Source organism: Mytilus californianus, unplaced genomic scaffold, assembly GCF_021869535.1.
Source record: "Mytilus californianus isolate M0D057914Y unplaced genomic scaffold, xbMytCali1.0.p SCAF_4, whole genome shotgun sequence".
Classification (NCBI taxonomy): Eukaryota; Metazoa; Mollusca; class Bivalvia; order Mytilida; family Mytilidae; genus Mytilus; species Mytilus californianus.
Window position 1 is genome coordinate 70,867,021 of NW_026262690.1, and position 17,790 is coordinate 70,884,810.

The 17,790-nt window shown below is 32.8% G+C and overlaps 1 protein-coding gene across 1 annotated transcript in view; it reads right to left on the bottom strand.

The window, feature by feature from the left end:
• Positions 1 to 17,790, bottom strand: part of LOC127698636 (collagen alpha-5(IV) chain-like) — a 69,562-nt gene that overhangs the window by 15,589 nt on the left and 36,183 nt on the right. Inside the window, exons 21-29 of the mRNA XM_052202194.1 lie at positions 17,430 to 17,644; positions 16,359 to 16,512; positions 13,775 to 13,891; positions 13,385 to 13,555; positions 4,897 to 4,977; positions 3,592 to 3,753; positions 3,040 to 3,135; positions 2,134 to 2,223; positions 1,202 to 1,335 (exon numbers count right to left, since the gene is read on the bottom strand). Coding sequence (XP_052058154.1) covers positions 1,202 to 1,335; positions 2,134 to 2,223; positions 3,040 to 3,135; positions 3,592 to 3,753; positions 4,897 to 4,977; positions 13,385 to 13,555; positions 13,775 to 13,891; positions 16,359 to 16,512; positions 17,430 to 17,644 — 1,220 coding nt within the window. The remainder of the gene's footprint in view (positions 1 to 1,201; positions 1,336 to 2,133; positions 2,224 to 3,039; positions 3,136 to 3,591; positions 3,754 to 4,896; positions 4,978 to 13,384; positions 13,556 to 13,774; positions 13,892 to 16,358; positions 16,513 to 17,429; positions 17,645 to 17,790) is intronic.

Here is a 17,790-nt window from a genome sequence, read left to right on the forward strand (position 1 = left end):
TAAAGTTTTCTACCAGGGTCTCCCTGTAAAATATTGTTTATAAAATAAGATCTTAAAGAAAATTTTTCAATCAAGGTATCCCTGTAAAATATTGCTATTAAAATAAGATCATAAAGAAAAATTTTCGAAACTTTATACAATTTGTAATTTTTTTCACGTAATTTCAATGTACTATACATAATGTGTACATCATCTTTTGAAAATATTGTCATCATAAAAGTATTGTTATCTCTTGAATTTTAGAAAAGCATATCTTTCAGCAAATTATCAAAGGAGAAGGCATGATAAGGCCACTTTTTTTTATCCCTAGCTTTCAAAAATTAAATTTGTCATTTAGATCTATCAGATCTGTATTTTCGACGATAACAAAACACTATTCTGTCATATATCATTTTTTTATATTTCTGAACTGTGTCTCACATATTTGCTTCAGGGCAGTCAAAACTTTTATTATTATAAAAAAATATTAAGGTAGATTCCGATAACACTGGAAATAACTCCGCTAGACTTGTGTTCGACTGGTTCATGATTTTAGTATACGGATATATCGCTAACAAATCAGTGTCACAGTAACAGTACTACAGTCGTATGTTGGAAATTTGCAAACAACACCAAAAATAGCCTCATTTTGCAATATTTAGTTTTGATCCAAGGCCTTACCAAAAAAGATATTTTTCTTCAAGTTGTCTTATAAAAATATGTAAATGTGGGTAAATATCTTTTTGGGGGAAGGTTGTGGCTCATATCTGATTTTTCCGAACACTCTGTGTAAACGACCATTCAAATATGTCAATTTCATAATGATATCACAACTGACATTGATGTCATAGAGTGTACCAATATAATACAATCCTATTCATTTATCAATAGAACTTACATGATTTTGAAAGGATTAAAGAATTTTCTTTTTCTTTTAATTTTAGGAACCAGATATAGCTCTTATCATACCTCCTTCTTTCTTTTTTGGAATTCAAAAGTCCAGAATCATGACAATATCAAAATCTCTTTTACTGGTTTTTATAATGAAAATATCCTAGATATCTGACCATGCTTTATCATTAGTATGTTAAACAACTCATGAAATTGAGATTTCATAATTGTAAACTTTCTATTTAAAATGAAGAATATTACAATTGTTGATTTAACAGCTGAGAATCTATTGAGTGTACTTCAACGTAACCATATACAAATTAAAACTAACAATCAGCCCCTTTGCTCCAGGGAACCCTGGACGGCCATCTGATCCTGGAGGACCTTTTACCCCATCTAATCCATACTGGCCTATTTCTCCTATTGGTCCAGATATTCCTTTGTCACCAGGTAAACCATCGAGACCTATAAAGAACAAAATTTAAATTTTTTGGAAAAACTTGCTTTGTTAGACAAAAAGTCATTGAAATCAATGAATCCTGATTATAGGTTAAACTTATTATCTGTTTTGGTATTATATTCTTGTTTTGTTTTATCTTAAAGATGGAACATTTAACATTAAGATTGGTGAAGGAAGGCTTGTTTTTGAAGAAAGTCTTTTTACAAGGACATTGAAATAAAATTATGTGTTATTTTGACTTTTCCCTCTCTAAATTGTAAATGACTGTAATAAGGGCAAATTGAAATTAGAATATATGTATTAATTGTTTATTTTACAATTAATTTTATTCCTAATAAAATATTCTCTGATTCAAAGTTCCTCCCAAAGAATTTGGTTGAATCCTTTTAAAATGAACAGCTCTAGCATAATTGGTCAACAATGACGTATGTGCTAGGAAACAATGGTTGCTATTTCACTTTAGGATACTATGTCTTAATTTTCATAAAATCTATAGAAAAGATATTTTTCACAAAGGCATTGGAAATATTCAAGATAAATATGTGTGTATGTCTTAAGACAGTAATCACATGACTCATGTGCACATATAATAGAGGTAACGGCAAATACTTGTTAAAATTTGTAAAAAATAAACATCTAGATATATAATTATAGAAATTTTACAGCATACATAACATATTGTTAATACTTGTAGTTCTTATGGCCATATTTTTTTGTTTATATTACTGCATTTTAAGATGATAATATTTAGCACAGCAGTATTATTTGGTGATTTCGACAAAATCTGCCCAAAAGATATTTACCTGGTTGTCCCATGCCACCTCTTTCTCCTTTGTCACCAGCTAGACCAGGTAATCCAGGTAAACCATCTAGTCCAGGACGCCCAGGTGGACCTAAATTGAACAATTCACAAACATTCATTATTTCTAAGCAACTTAATTGCTGCAAAATCAACATTTTTGGAAAACTATCACGCTTAATACACGTTCCACGATCAATGTTAATATAACTTCTTGTCTAGATGTTGCATTGAACCTCTGAATTTTACAATTAAAATCTCATAGAGAAGTAGATCCTTCACTGTGCACTTAGGATGGTCTTTTAATTTTCTATGATCATACTAATAGAAAATTGGTAGACGCATTGACAGAATTAACATTGTCTCTAGGCTTTGTGTTCCTCAATGATGCTAAATAGTTTCTGCCAGGGATACTATCACAACTATTTGCATGCAACGAGGGTCCAGACCCAGTCTTGTTATAAACATACGGTTAAATCAAAACTGATAATATATGCTTTTGTGGCAAAACAATATAGAAATTAATTTCTTTTGAACGAAAAAAGTACAATATGTGCCAGTATTTGGAACATCAACTTGCAAAAGTAGTAAAATTTAATGGCCATTTTATAGTTTTTGGTAAAATCAAATGTCCATTGCAGCTTTATTCAAATAAAGTTGATATCATCATTATTTAGATTGTTTACTGCAGAATTGCAAATTTTCTTTTGAAAATATAAATCCCTTAATAGTATTTTGCCATAGCCCTCAAAATGTTGCTAATTTAAACCCGATTTTTAGCATCTCTAAAATCCATTTAATTAAGACTAAAGTGTGTGCAGCCTTGTGTCGTCTCTCTTACCAAGAAAATCAATTTTAAAATTAGAAAAGTTTTTGTAATGAATTTATTTACAAATTTACTCAGACTTACCCTGTTCTCCTTTAATAGATGGTCCAGGGAATCCCCTTTCACCTTTACGACCTGAGACACCTGGGAGACCATCTGGACCAGCATATCCTTTTTGACCTGTTAAAAATAAGAAGGTTCAATAGACAAATTTATTTTATGTTTTGTTAAATCTGATTCCATTAATTTTATTTTGTCAAACAACCCAAAGTAATATCACAACTGATTCTTGCAACAACCTGTATTCAACAGAAAACAAACAAAGTAAAGGATAATTATTTATCTTCAAATTCTACATAGTAAAAATTGCTTTTAGAAAAGTAAATTTGCAACATACTTTCAAATATTGCCAATACTTAAACAGCTACATTTGTATATGTTAAAACTGATGATGTCCACCAGTACAATACAATATAGTTAAAAAACATTAAAATCAACCCTGTCTTTTTCATTTTCCTGACTGAATGATATTTTTTTTTCACAAAGTGTATTCTATTTTAATCGTTCACAAATTTCAAAGTTCAATGTTACTGTATAAATACAATATTGCTTTCTGCAATGAGGAATATTACTTACCTGGGAATCCATTTTCTCCAGATAAACCTTTCAGGCCAGACTGCCCAGGTCGTCCATCAGCACCAGCAGCACCAGGAAATCCTGTTTCTCCTGGTCCCCCTTTCTCTCCATTTATACCTCTGGATCCTGGTAATCCATCTCTACCATTTTCCCCAGGTTCACCTATGCAGAAACATTACAGAAATGCAGGTCAAAGAAAATTCAGTCATGTATAAATGAGGATTGTCGTGTCTAAAGTACTGTAAACCAACTCATTTTCACGAGCGATTTATTACATATTTGCAAGAAGAAAAACAACAGGAATATGTTAAAATTGGATCTCCCCTTATATAAATACATAAAGAAAATAAGAAAATCATGAAAAAAAATAAATGTTGTGAAGTCTGCTAGAAAGGGTTAAACACGCAATAAAATATCTGCTTAAATAAGTTAAGGTAGATGGGGTGTCTAAATTATAATCCATAGAATTTTTTAATAATTTGCCAAAATGTAGTTTATATCATGCTTTTAAAAAAAAAATTAAAAAAAGAATGGGTCACGGGGCTTATCTTCACGCTACAGGTTGTGCAAAATTGACAGATTTTGTATAGATTATGCATGGAAAACCCAATTTTCTGCCATAAAACGAAAACTACACCATAGAATTTTGAGATAATATAAGAGAAGATAGCTCTAATAGTATGCTTTCAGATAAGAAAAAGAAAAAATGGGGTCACGGGACCCGTTTTCTTGCTACATAATAAAATAGGTAAATTCCTAACACATTCTATTGTAAAAGTAACTTTATCTGAATTATCTGCCCTTACATTTGAGTTGCCTCCCCTTATGTGGCAAAGTTGGAAAAAATAGAATCAAACAAAAGTATTCATTTTTTTTGTAAAATACAACCATAAATATGATAAAATATGTCATTTCCTATTTTGAAATGAAAATTCTTACACATGAATTACCTACTACTCTCAAAATTTGCACCTTTTATTAAAGATCTAGACCGATTGTTTTCTGGTATTTCAAAATCCAAGATGGAGGAAGACACCCTATCTACCTTAATTTACAGAATCAAATGAGACAGACAAAAATATTAACCAACTTTTAATTTTATTAAGTTATTGATCAGTTACAGTCAAACATATTCTAAATTTATCCTCATTTTCACTTTGAAATCCATCTATATGTGTATTTTATATTGAAATGAAATTAATTTGCTATTTGGAGTCATATTTATCTTTATTTTCTATAAAATAAATACTTCAAATATGTCTATATTAAGTTGAAATTACTGTTCATTAATATTTATTTGAATACCTGTTATGCCTGGTTGTCCATCCACTCCATTCCTTCCAGGGTTACCATTGGGACCCCCTGCACCTCTGTCACCTTGTAAACCTGAAATTTAATTATAAATATTGTTACTGTAAAATTTTTGACTCTTGTATTCACATATTTAAATCTTTGCATTCAAGACCTTACTATGCTGTGTTTTGTATACTGTTGTTTGTCTGTTGGTCTTTTTGTCCCTTTGGTATCTTTCGCCTCTCTCTTATGAGAATTTAGAAAATATTTAAAAAAAACAACTCTTCAATTTGCATAATTACACAATCGTTATTTTAAATATAACAAAATTGTTTTAAATCTTCAGTCGATTGATCATACAACATTTGTATGTTCGACATCAGTAATTTATAAATGCAAATTTTATTTAACTTTCCTTTTAGTCTACTTAGCTACTAGTGAATTTGTGGAAAAAACTGCAAAATATGCAAAATTACTTTGTTTTAACATCTCATTACTATTTTGACACCAGAAACAGCCATATCCAGTAAGATATTTTTTTTACATTTTTTTTCTTCAAAATATAATGATACTATCCAAAAACTCATTCAGGCAAGTTTTTTTCACCATATATATAAGGATACAGTTCAAAAACTTATTAGGGCAGGCTTTTTCACCATATATAATGATACCATTCAGTAGATAGATATAGGAAGATGTGGTATGAGTGCCAATGAGACAACTCTCCATCCAAGTAACAATTTATAAAAGTAAACCATTATAGGTCAAGGTACGGCCTTCAACACGGAGCATTGGTTCACACCGAACAGCTAGCTATAAAGGGTCCCAAAAATTACTAGTGTAAAACCATTCAAACGGGAAAACCAACGGTCTAATCTATATAAAAACGAGAAACAAGAAACACGTATGAACTACATAAACAGACGACAACTACTGTACATCAGATTCCTGACTTAGGACAGGTGCAAACATTTGCAGCGGGATTTAACGTTTTAATGGTACCAAACCTTCTCCCTTTCTGAAACAATAGTATAACATCACAACATAGAAAGACACACTATAAAATATCAATTGGAAGGCTTAACTCAATCAAAAAACGTAAATCAACACACAATGAACAAATAAATCTGATCTGTGATACCTGAATGCAAATACATAGTTAATAAAATGCTCCGCAGGGCGCAGCTTGATACGACCGCAGAGGTCGAACCCTGAACAGTTGGGCAAAGTGTGGACACAACATTCAAGCTTGATACAGCTTTGCATTTGGATTGTGATTAAATATTTGACACAGCATAGGTTTCTGACACAGAATGAATGTGGTCTAAGAACTTAAAAATTTTAAATTGGACATTCACCTATTATGGTCCAATATCCGAAATCTAAATACATGGTTAGATTCAGCATATCAAAGAACCCCAAGAATTCAATTTTTGATGAAATCAAACAAAGTTTAATTTTGGACCCTTTTGACCTCAATGTGGACAAAGTTGATAACAGGGCCCAAAAATCAAAAATCTAAATACATGGTTAGATTTAGCATATCAAAGAACCCCATATATTCAATTTTTGTTGAAATCAAACAAAGTTTAATTTTGGACCCCGATTTGGACCAACTTGAAAACTGGGCCCATAATCAAAAATCTAAATACATGTTTAGATTCAGCATATCAAAGAACCCTAAGAATTCAATTTTTGTTAAAATCAAACTAAGTTTAATTTTGGACCCTTTGGACCTTAATGTAGACCAATTTGAAAACGGAACCAAAAATTAAGAATCTAAATACACGGTTAGATTCAGCATATCAAAGAACCCCAATAATTCAATTTTTGATGAAATCAAACAAAGTTTAATTTTGGACCCTTTGGACCTCAATGTGGACCAATTTAAAAACGGGGCCCAAAATCCAAAAACTAAATACACGGTTAGATTCAGCATATTAAAGAACTCCAAGAATTCAAGAATAAAACCCCATTGAAATTGGTCAAGAAATAAGCAATTTATACGAAGTATCTTCTTTTGCACAATACTGTGCAATTAAATATTTCTTGCTATTGCGCAATACTGTACAATTGACAATTTCTTGCTATTGCGCAATATTGTGCTATTGGATATTTCTTGCTATTGCGCAATACTGTGCAATTGAAGATTTCTTGCTATTGCGCAATACTGTGCAATTGAAGATTTCTTGCTATTGTGCAATACTGTGCAATTGAAAATTTCTTGCTATTGGACAATACTTATTATATAATAATTTACGCATTCTGTTTGGTGTGTATCTCCTACCATATCATTATTATTTGCTTTTAAATATAAATCAGAAATAACTAACATAAAATTGAAAATTTTAAAAGAAAAAAAAAAGGAAAAAAAGAAAAAAAAGGAAAAAAAAAAAAAAATCCCCCCCCCCCCCCCAATTTTTTGAACCCCCTTATGATTCATCACCCCCAAACTCAATCCCAGCCATCCCTTTATGGTATGGTACCTTGCAGTACAATTTCAGAGAGATCCATACACTTGAACACAAGTTATTGTCTGGAAACTAGAATAAAATGCTCCGCAGGGCGCAGCTTGATACGACCGCAGAGGTCGAACCCTGAACAGTTGGGGCAAGTATGGACACAACATTCAAGCTTGATACAGCTTTGCATTTGGATTGGGATCAAATATTTGACACAGCATAGGTTTCTGACACAGAATGAATGTGGTCTAAGAACTTAAAAATTTTAAATTGGACATTCACCTATTATGGTCCAATATCTAAAATCTAAATACATGGTTAGATTCAGCATATCAAAGAACCCCAAGAATTCATTTTTTGATGAAATCAAACAAAGTTTAATTTTGGACCCTTTTGACCTCAATGTGGACAAAGTTGATAACGGGGCCCAAAAATCAAAAATCTAAATACATGGTTAGATTCAGCATATCAAAGAACCCCTAAATATTCAATTTTTGTTGAAATCAAACAAAGTTTAATTTTGGACCCCGATTTGGACCAACTTGACCCATAATCAAAAATCTAAATACATGTTTAGATTCAGCATATCAAAGAACCCTAAGAATTCAATTTTTGTTAAAATCAAACTAAGTTTAATTTTGGACCCTTTGGACCTTAATGTAGACCAATTTGAAAACGGAACCAAAAATTAAGAATCTAAATACACAGTTAGATTCGGCATATCAAAGAACCCCAATAATTCAATTTTTGATGAAATCAAACAAAGTTTAATTTTGGACCCTTTGGACCTCAATGTGGACCAATTTAAAAACGGGGCCAAAAATCCAAAAACTAAATACACGGTTAGATTCAGCATATTAAAGAACCCCAAGAATTCAAGAATAAAACCCCATTGAAATTGGTCAAGAAATAAGCAATTTATACGAAGTATCTTCTTTTGCACAATACTGTGCAATTAAATATTTCTTCCTATTGCGCAATACTGTACAATTGACAATTTCTTGCTATTGCGCAATATTGTGCTATTGGATATTTCTTGCTATTGCGCAATACTGTGCAATTGAAGATTTCTTGCTATTGCGCAATACTGTGCAATTGAAGATTTCTTGCTATTGTGCAATACTGTGCAATTGAAAATTTCTTGCTATTGCACAATACTTATTATATGAATAATTTACACATCCTGTTTGGTGTGTATCTCCTACCATATCATTATTATTTGCTTTTAAATATAAATCAGAAATAACCAACTTAAAATGGAAAATTTTAAAAGAAAAAAAAAGGAAAAAAAGAAAAAAAAGGAAAAAAAAAAAAAATCCCCCCCCCCCAAATTTTTTGAACCCCCTTATGATTCATCACCCCCAAACTCAATCCCAGCCTTCCTTTGTGGTATGGTACCTTGCAGTACAATTTCAGAGAGATCCATACACTTAAACACACGTTATTGTCTGGAAACTAGAAAAATGTGTTTTTTGGCCCCTTTTTGGCCCTAATTCCTAAACGTTTAGGGCAATTACCCCCAAACTCAAACCCAGCTTTCCCTTTGTGATATGGAACCTTGTAGTACAATTTCAGAAAGATCCATACACTTACACACAAGTTATTGTCCTGAAACTATTAAAATGCTTGTTTTTTGCCCCTTTTTGGCCCCTAATTCCTATAATATTGAGGCAATTACCCCCATCATCAAACCCAGCCTTCCCTTTGTGGTATGGTACCTTGCAGTACAATTTCAGAGAGATCCATACTCTTGAACACAAGTTTTTGTCTGGAAACTAGAAAAATGCTTATTTTTGGCCCCTTTTTTGGCCCCCAATTCCTAAACATTTCGGCAATTACCCCCAAACTCAATTCCAGCTTTCCCTTTGTGATATGGAACCTTGTAGTACAATTTCAGAAACATCCATACACTTACATACAAGTTATTGTCATGAAACTAGAAAAATGCTTGTTTTTTGCCCCATTTTTGGCACCTAATTCCTAAAATTTTGAGGCAATTACCCCCAAAATCAATCCCAGCATTCCTTTTGTGATATGGAACCTTGTGGTACAATGTCAGAGATATCCTTACACTAACACACAAGTTATGTCTGGAAGTTACAATAAAATGCTCCGCAGGGCGCAGCTTGATACGACCGCAGAGGTCGAACCCTGAACAGTTGGGGGAAGTATGGACACAACATTCAAGCTTGATACAGCTTTGGATTTGGATTGTGATTAAATATTTGACACAGCATAGGTTTCTAACACAGATTGAATGTGGTCTAAGAACTTAAAAATTTTAAATTGGACATTCACCTATTATGGTCCAATATCCAAAATCTAAATACATGGTTAGATTCAGCATATCAAAGAACCCCAAGAATTCAATTTTTGATGAAATCAAACAAAGTTTAATTTTGGACCCTTTTGACCTCAATGTGGACAAAGTTGATAACGGGGCCCAAAAATCAAAAATCTAAATACATGGTTAGATTCAGCATATCAAAGAACCCCATATATTCAATTTTTGTTGAAATCAAACAAAGTTTAATTTTGGACCCCGATTTGGACCAACTTGAAAACTGGGCCCATAATCAAAAATCTAAATACATGTTTAGATTCAGCTTTTCAAAGAACCCTAAGAATTCAATTTTTGTTAAAATCAAACTAAGTTTAATTTTGGACCCTTTGGACCTTAATGTAGACCAATTTGAAAACGGAACCAAAAATTAAGAATCTAAATACACGGTTAGATTCGGCATATCAAAGAACCCCAATAATTCAATTTTTGATGAAATCAAACAAAGTTTAATTTTGGACCCTTTTGACCTCAATGTGGACAAAGTTGATAACGGGGCCAAAAAATCATAAATCTAAATACATGGTTAGATTCAGCATATCAAAGAACCCCATATATTCAATTTTTGTTGAAATCAAACAAAGTTTAATTTTGGACCCCGATTTGGACCAACTTGAAAACTGGGCCCATAATCAAAAATCTAAATACATGTTTAGATTCAGCATATCAAAGAACCCTAAGAATTCAATTTTTGTTAAAATCAAACTAAGTTTAATTTTGGACCCTTTGGACCTTAATGTAGACCAATTTGAAAACGGAACCAAAATTTAAGAATCTAAATACACAGTTAGATTCGGCATATCAAAGAACCCCAATAATTCAATTTTTGATGAAATCAAACAAAGTTTAATTTTGGACCCTTTGGACCTCAATGTGGACCAATTTAAAAACGGGGCCCAAAATCCAAAAACTAAATACACGGTTAGATTCAGCATATTAAAGAACCCCATGAAATCAAGAATAAAACCCCATTGAAATTGGTCAAGAAATAAGCAATTTATAGGAAGTATCTTCTTTTGCACAATCCTGTGCTATTAAATATTTCTTGCTATTGCGCAATACTGTACAATTGACAATTTCTTGCTATTGCGCAATATTGTGCTATTGGATATTTCTTGCTATTGCGCAATCCTGTGCAATTGAAGATTTCTTGCTATTGCGCAATACTGTGCAATTGAAGATTTCTTGCTATTGTGCAATACTGTGCAATTGAAAATTTCTTGCTATTGCACAATACTTATTATATAATAATTTACACATCCTGTTTGGTGTGTATCTCCTACCATATCATTATTATTTGATTTTAAATATAAATCAGAAATAACCAACTTAAAATGGAAAATTTTAAAAGAAACAAAAAAGGAAAAAAAGAAAAAAAAGGAAAAAAAAAATAAATGCCCCCCCCAAAATTTTTTGAACCCCCATTATGATTCATCACCCCCAAACTCAATCCCAGCCTTCCCTTTGTGGTATGGTACCTTGCAGTACAATTTCAGAGAGATCCATACACTTGAACACAAGTTATTGTCTGGAAACTAGAAAAAAATGTGTTTTTTGGCCCCTTTTTGGCCCCAAATTCCTAAACGTTTAGGGCAATTACCCCCAAACTCAAACCCAGCTTTCCCTTTGTGATATGGAACCTTGTAGTACAATTTCAGAAAGATCCATACACTTACACACAAGTTATTGTCATGAAACTAGAAAAATGCTTGTTTTTTGCCCCTTTTTTGGCCCCTAATTCCTTTACTGATATTACCATAACCCCCAAAATCAATCCCAACCTTCCTTTTGTGGTATTGAACCTTGTGGTAAAATCTCATAAAGATCCATTCACTTAAACTAAAGTTAGAGTGCGAAAACCAATGTGTCTTTGGACGACGCTGGACGACGACGACGACGACGACGACGCCGGACGACGACGACGCCAACGTAATACCAATATACGACCACAAAAATTTTTTTGCGGTCGTATAAAAATGCTTATTTTTGGCCCCTAATTCCTTTACTGTTGGTACCATAACCCCCAAAATCAATCCCAACCTTCCTTTTGTGGTATTGAACCTTGTGGTAAAATTTCATAGAGATCCATTCACTTAAACTAAAGTTAGAGTGCGAAAACCAATGTGTCTTCGGACGATGCCGGACGACGACGACGACGACGACGACGACACCAACGTCATACCAATATACGACCACAAAAATTTTTTTGCGGTCGTATAAAAATGTGTTTGTTGGCCCCATTTTGGCCCCAAATTCCTAAACGTTTAGGGCAATTACCCCCAAACTCAAACCCAGCTTTCCCTTTGTGATATGGAACCTTGTAGTACAATTTCATAAAGATCCATACACTTACACACAAGTTATTGTCCTGAAACTATAAAAAATGCTTGTTTTTTGCCCCTTTTTGGCCCCGAATTCCTACAATATTGAGGCAATTACCCCCATCATCAATCCCAGCCTTCCCTTTGTGGTATGGTACCTTGCAGTACAATTTCAGAGAGATCCATACACTTGAACACAAGTTATTGTCTGGAAACTAGAAAAATGCTTATTTTTGGCCCCCAATTCCTTAATGTTTCAGCAATTACCCCCAAACTCAATTCCAGCTTTTCCTTTGTGATATGGAACCTTGTAGTACAATTTCAGAAAGATCCATACACTTACACACAAGCTATTGTCATGAAACTAGAAAAATGCTTCTTTTTTGCCCCTTTTTTGGCCCCTAATTCCTAAAATTGTGAGGCAATTACCCCCAAAATCAATCCCAGCATTCCTTTAGTGATATGGAACCTTGTGGTACAATGTCAGAGAGATCCATACACTAACACACAAGTTATGTCTGGAAGTTACAAAAATGCTTATTTCTGGCCCCTTTTTGGCCCCTAATTCCATTACTGTTGGTACCATAACCCCCAAAATCAATCCCAACCTTCCTTTTGTGGTATTGAACCTTGTGGTAAAATTTCATAGAGCTCCATTCACTTAAACTAAAGTTAGAGTGCGAAAACCAATGTGTCTTCGGACGACGCAGGACGACGACGACGCCAACGTGATACCAATATACGACCACAAATTTTTTTTTGCGGTCGTATAATAAAAATTATAAGGGATAAATAATTAAGGTCTAATAATAATACATTTGTAATAACTAAATAATTGAGAAACTTATTGGGGCAAGTTTTTTTCCCCAAATATAATGATACCATTCAGAAACTTATTGGGGCATTCTTTTTTGCCAAATATAATGATACCATTCAGAAACTTATTGGGACAGGCTTCATGGAAAACTACCTTAAACCAAACCTTTAACCAGCTTGGGACGGACAGATAGGCAGTTAATAAGGACAGTCTAAATGACTGGTTGAGGAGGCAAAATAAAAAGAAATTTTATCATATGATTTTCGTGCTCACATCACATGTTTCCTCAGGTTCACTTGAGACCAAAAAAATTCTAACAGTAAAAAAACTGACTATTTTCATTTCTCTGACACACTTGAGCATTATATTTTGATAACTGGACAATATTCATCAAAATATTAATAAAAGAGATGTGTGGTCTACTTCAATGAGACAGCAACTCATTGACACAAATAACCAAAAGATATCTACTTACAACATTCTGTAGAATTTTACATGTCATGTAAAATTTATATGATATTATCTTTTCATTTTCATTTTCACCAAATTGGTTTCATACCTTTTAGTCCATTAATGCCTTGTAGGCCTGGTGTTCCTCTTGGACCTGTTCTACCATCCTCACCATTTGTTCCATCTGGACCGGCAAATCCAGGCTGGCCTTTCCTACCTGATAGACCAGGTAATCCAGGTAACCCAGGGTCACCAGGTATACCATTAAATCCTCTTTCTCCTATTGAAATATAACGAAAATTACATGAAAAGTCTTAAATGTATAGTTAAATTTACCTCTGTCATATATGTATGTATAGAAGAGGTTATTGGTCAAACACAATTAGAGAACATTGTATTTCTTCATCAAAATCAGAAAAATTTAACGACTCATGTAAATATTAAAACATTTGATATTCCAAAAAGAGCTAATGTGGCCATATTAAAGAAAGAATCAAACCTTTTGGTCCATTAAATCCACGTTCACCATCAGGTCCAGGAAGTCCATTCAATCCGTATTCTCCTTGTTCTCCTTTAAATCCTGGTACACCTGACAGTCCATCCCGACCTTGTTCACCTGTAATATAAAATAATACAAATCATAAGAACTTTATATTTCTTCTAGATGCTGCAGGCTAGTAATTTTTTATAATTCTCAAATCATTATATCACAATTTTTCACAATTTGTTATAAAATTAAGTTGACTTCTTTTACATATAAGGAAGATGGGCTAAATCTGCGTCTATCTGCTTGTATAAAGAATTTTGTGTGTCATGTTTCAATTTTTCCTAAATATTTTGAAATCTCTCAGGTTTTTTTCTATATGTATGAACAAATTTAGCTTAAATGCTCAAAGTGAAGCAGACATACGTATCTTCTTTCTTCTTTAAAGATTTAGATGTATTATATGTTACCTATTTTTTTTTAAAAAGATGATACTTAAAGAAAATATTGTTATTTCAACTTTCAACAGTACTCTACTATTTTGATTCACAATATATATTTTTTGTCTTTAGAAATAATCTGATAGCTCTCGCTAAGCTGATTTCTAAGTAAAAGACAGCAATGTATACAGTGTACAATTGGGTGGTAGTTCAGATTTTTATGAAATTTTGCATGCATTTAGAACTTGTCAAACTGCATTTGAATATCAGAAAATGATATATGTAGAATTTATACTTCTAACGATATAATTAATTCAAAATTTGTGAAACAGATCTATAAATATATAGAATGCACTTAAAAATTGCTGTAAAAATGCATTTTTTTCTGACTTATAATTCTCAAAATTTCATCCTAAGAAGTTTGTTAAATAAAAATTTTTAAGAGGTTCTGTGGAACCCTGTGTCTCGCCTACAATTGCTGCTGTCAGTGTAAAAGTGTAATGTTGACTTAAAAAGTGAGTCCATTTATCAGTAAAGTACAGAATGTTAAAAAAAGATTCAAATTTTCACTTTAGATGCTATTTCTTGGTCTTGAAGATTAGCTTTTGTCCAAGTTTCATAACAATCCATGAAGGTTAACAAACTAATCATGTCAAAAAAATTTAATCCCAGACTGTCAGAAAATGTTAACTGTAAAATAAGTCCATCTATCAGAAAAATACTGAAAATGAAAATATATTTTCAAAAGTGTGCTTCAGACATTATTATCCCTTAATCATAAAAAAGTTTCATAAAATTCTATGAAGGTTTGACAAAGTATCTGATGGGTAACAAACTTTAACCCCAGACTATATCTATTTGTTGAATGTAAAAAAAAACTAAATCTTGCTCTGGGTACTGTATTTTGGTCACAAACCAGCTTCTGTCCAAATTTCATAAAATTCCATGAAGGTTTGACAAAGTTATTGATGACGGAAAAACTTTAACCTCAGACTGAATCTGAATGTTAAGTGTGAAAAAAACTAAGTCCATTTATCAGTAAAATACGGAAAAATGAAAATAAATATTTTCAAAACATTTTGCTCTGGATACTGTATTTTAGTCATAAACAATCTTCTGTCCAAATTTCATCTAATTCCATGAAGGTTTGACAAAGTAATTGATGACTGAAAAACTTTAACCTTAGACTAAATATGAATGTTAACTGTAAAAAAACCCAGTAAAATACGGAAAAATGAAAATAAATATTTTCAAAATTTTGCTCTGGATACTGTATTTTGGTCATAAACAAGATTCTGTCCACATTTCATCTAATTCCATGTAGGTTTGACAAAGTTATTGATGTCCAAAAAATCCACAGACTGAACCTAAATGTTGATGCTGCCAACATCGACGATGGAATCTAGGATCGCTATGTCTCGCTTACGCGAAATAAATTTCGCAGGCTCGACAATAAATGATAGGTTATTGCTGTGAACATTTATCTTATAATGAAATAAATCTTATAGGGATCATGTTCTCTGTTTTTGCTGTCAAACAAAATCATTTTAGTTTGAGTGGTGTATACATGAAACATGAGAATGTAAGATTTCGTAGAATGATGCCATGACAATGTTACCTATACTTATTTTGTCCTTCTGACCCATTCTTCACTCTTCATATCCAGACTTACTTATTTCTACTGGAAAAAATTAATTTGTTGACCCCCAATAAATTTTATATCATTAAAACAAATGATCGTATTGAAAAACAAAATATTTTTTACACAAAATTCTTTGGGCAGTTTTAGAGATGGAAAATGACAATTCAAATTTTTAAATAATGTGTTTTTCTACATATCTGTTTGTCCAATGATTTCCCCCTTGTCTTTCTCTATTTACAGTATACAAGGCTTACATTAGTCTATTAGTCTGTTTTTTTCTCACTTTTTTCAAGGACTTCAGAGAGCTGACCATCCAGGGGGCTTAAGCTCATTCATGAATTCCATATGATCATCTGATATTTACTTTCATATCAAGTTATCTCTGTTTGGGTGTTGTGTTATTAACACTAACATCTTCATTGTTTTACAAGCTGAGACCAGAAGACTATAGACTGACAGATGATCAGACCAATACCCCACTTTACCAAAACAGAATGTAAATATTGATTAAACCTACCTCTTGTTCCTTTATTTCCATCATTGCCAGGGAATCCAGGTCTTCCTGGTTCTCCATCTAAACCTCTGTCTCCATTACGTCCAGGTCGTCCATTGTCACCAGGTGGTCCTTGCACAAAATTGTCTGGTACTCTTCCAGGTAATCCTCTGTCTCCCTGTAATACAGGAACATTATTTTCAAAGTTCACAACTATAGAAAATTCTACGTAAAATAGGAGTAAAAAAGTTACGCATTGAAAAAATCTACTAGCTTCCTATGCATAATGGTGAAATAATTATTAAACACTTATCGTTAACTAAAATGTTTGACAAATTCTTTACAATTTTGCAGCAGCAGCCACTTTTTACTTTTAATATATAATTTCATACCTAGATTTACAACACTGACACAGTATTTCAAAGGACTTAGAGGACTAATTGCTCAGTTACATGAAATAATTATTAAAGCTTTTCAAAATTTCTAACCCTAAAAAGAAGGAATGATCATTTTTGTTATACATGTATTAAAGATGGTCATCCAACATAATCTCAACCGACTTCTGGTCCATACAAGTTGATGCTATGAAAATCAATAAAATTGAGAATGTGTCAAAGAGACAACAACCTGACCAAAGAACAAAAAACAGCCGAAGGCCACCAATAGGTCTTCGACACACCAAGAAAATCCTGCACCCGGAGGCAGGCTTCAGCTGGCCCCTTAAAAAAATGTATACTGGGTCGGCGAAAAATGGACGTCTCACTAAAGTCCAAGACTTATAAATGAACTAATATTATAAAAACATACAGGACTAACAAAGGCCAGAGGTTCCTGACTTGGGACAGGCACAAAAATGTGGCGGGGTTAAACATGTTTTGTGTTAGCAGGTATATCGTTTGGAGAAAAATTTACCAAAAAAATTTATTCAAGGATATTTGTTGAAGGTTTTGTACTTTTTTTTAATTGTTGATAGCATAACAATGATTTTCTATCCTACCCTGTTTTCTATACTCAAAACTTTTTTATCAAATGTACATATTTTTTTTACGTGTTGTTCAAAAAACAAAACATGAAATAAATTTTAAAGTGACATACAGGTGGTCCTTTGAAACCAGGTAGTCCATCTTCTCCGGGTGGGCCAGAGTTTCCTGTAAGCCCTGGGAATCCAGGTTCACCAGGGACTCCAAAATATCCCTTGGGTCCATTTGAGCCACCTGCTCCTGGTAATCCATCAAGTCCAGGTCCTCCTTTTAGACCAGGAAATCCATCAGAACCAGGTGTTCCCTTCGTGCCAGACACTCCTGATTCTCCTGTTATCATAGGAACACATTGTTATGTTTGGTAACCTGACATTTGTTCTGCTCACCTGACAGCTATCATAGATTTTCCTTTAAACTAAATTTACAGACCTGAGATCAAATACACAAATGTATGATTTATTATTTATAAATGAGAA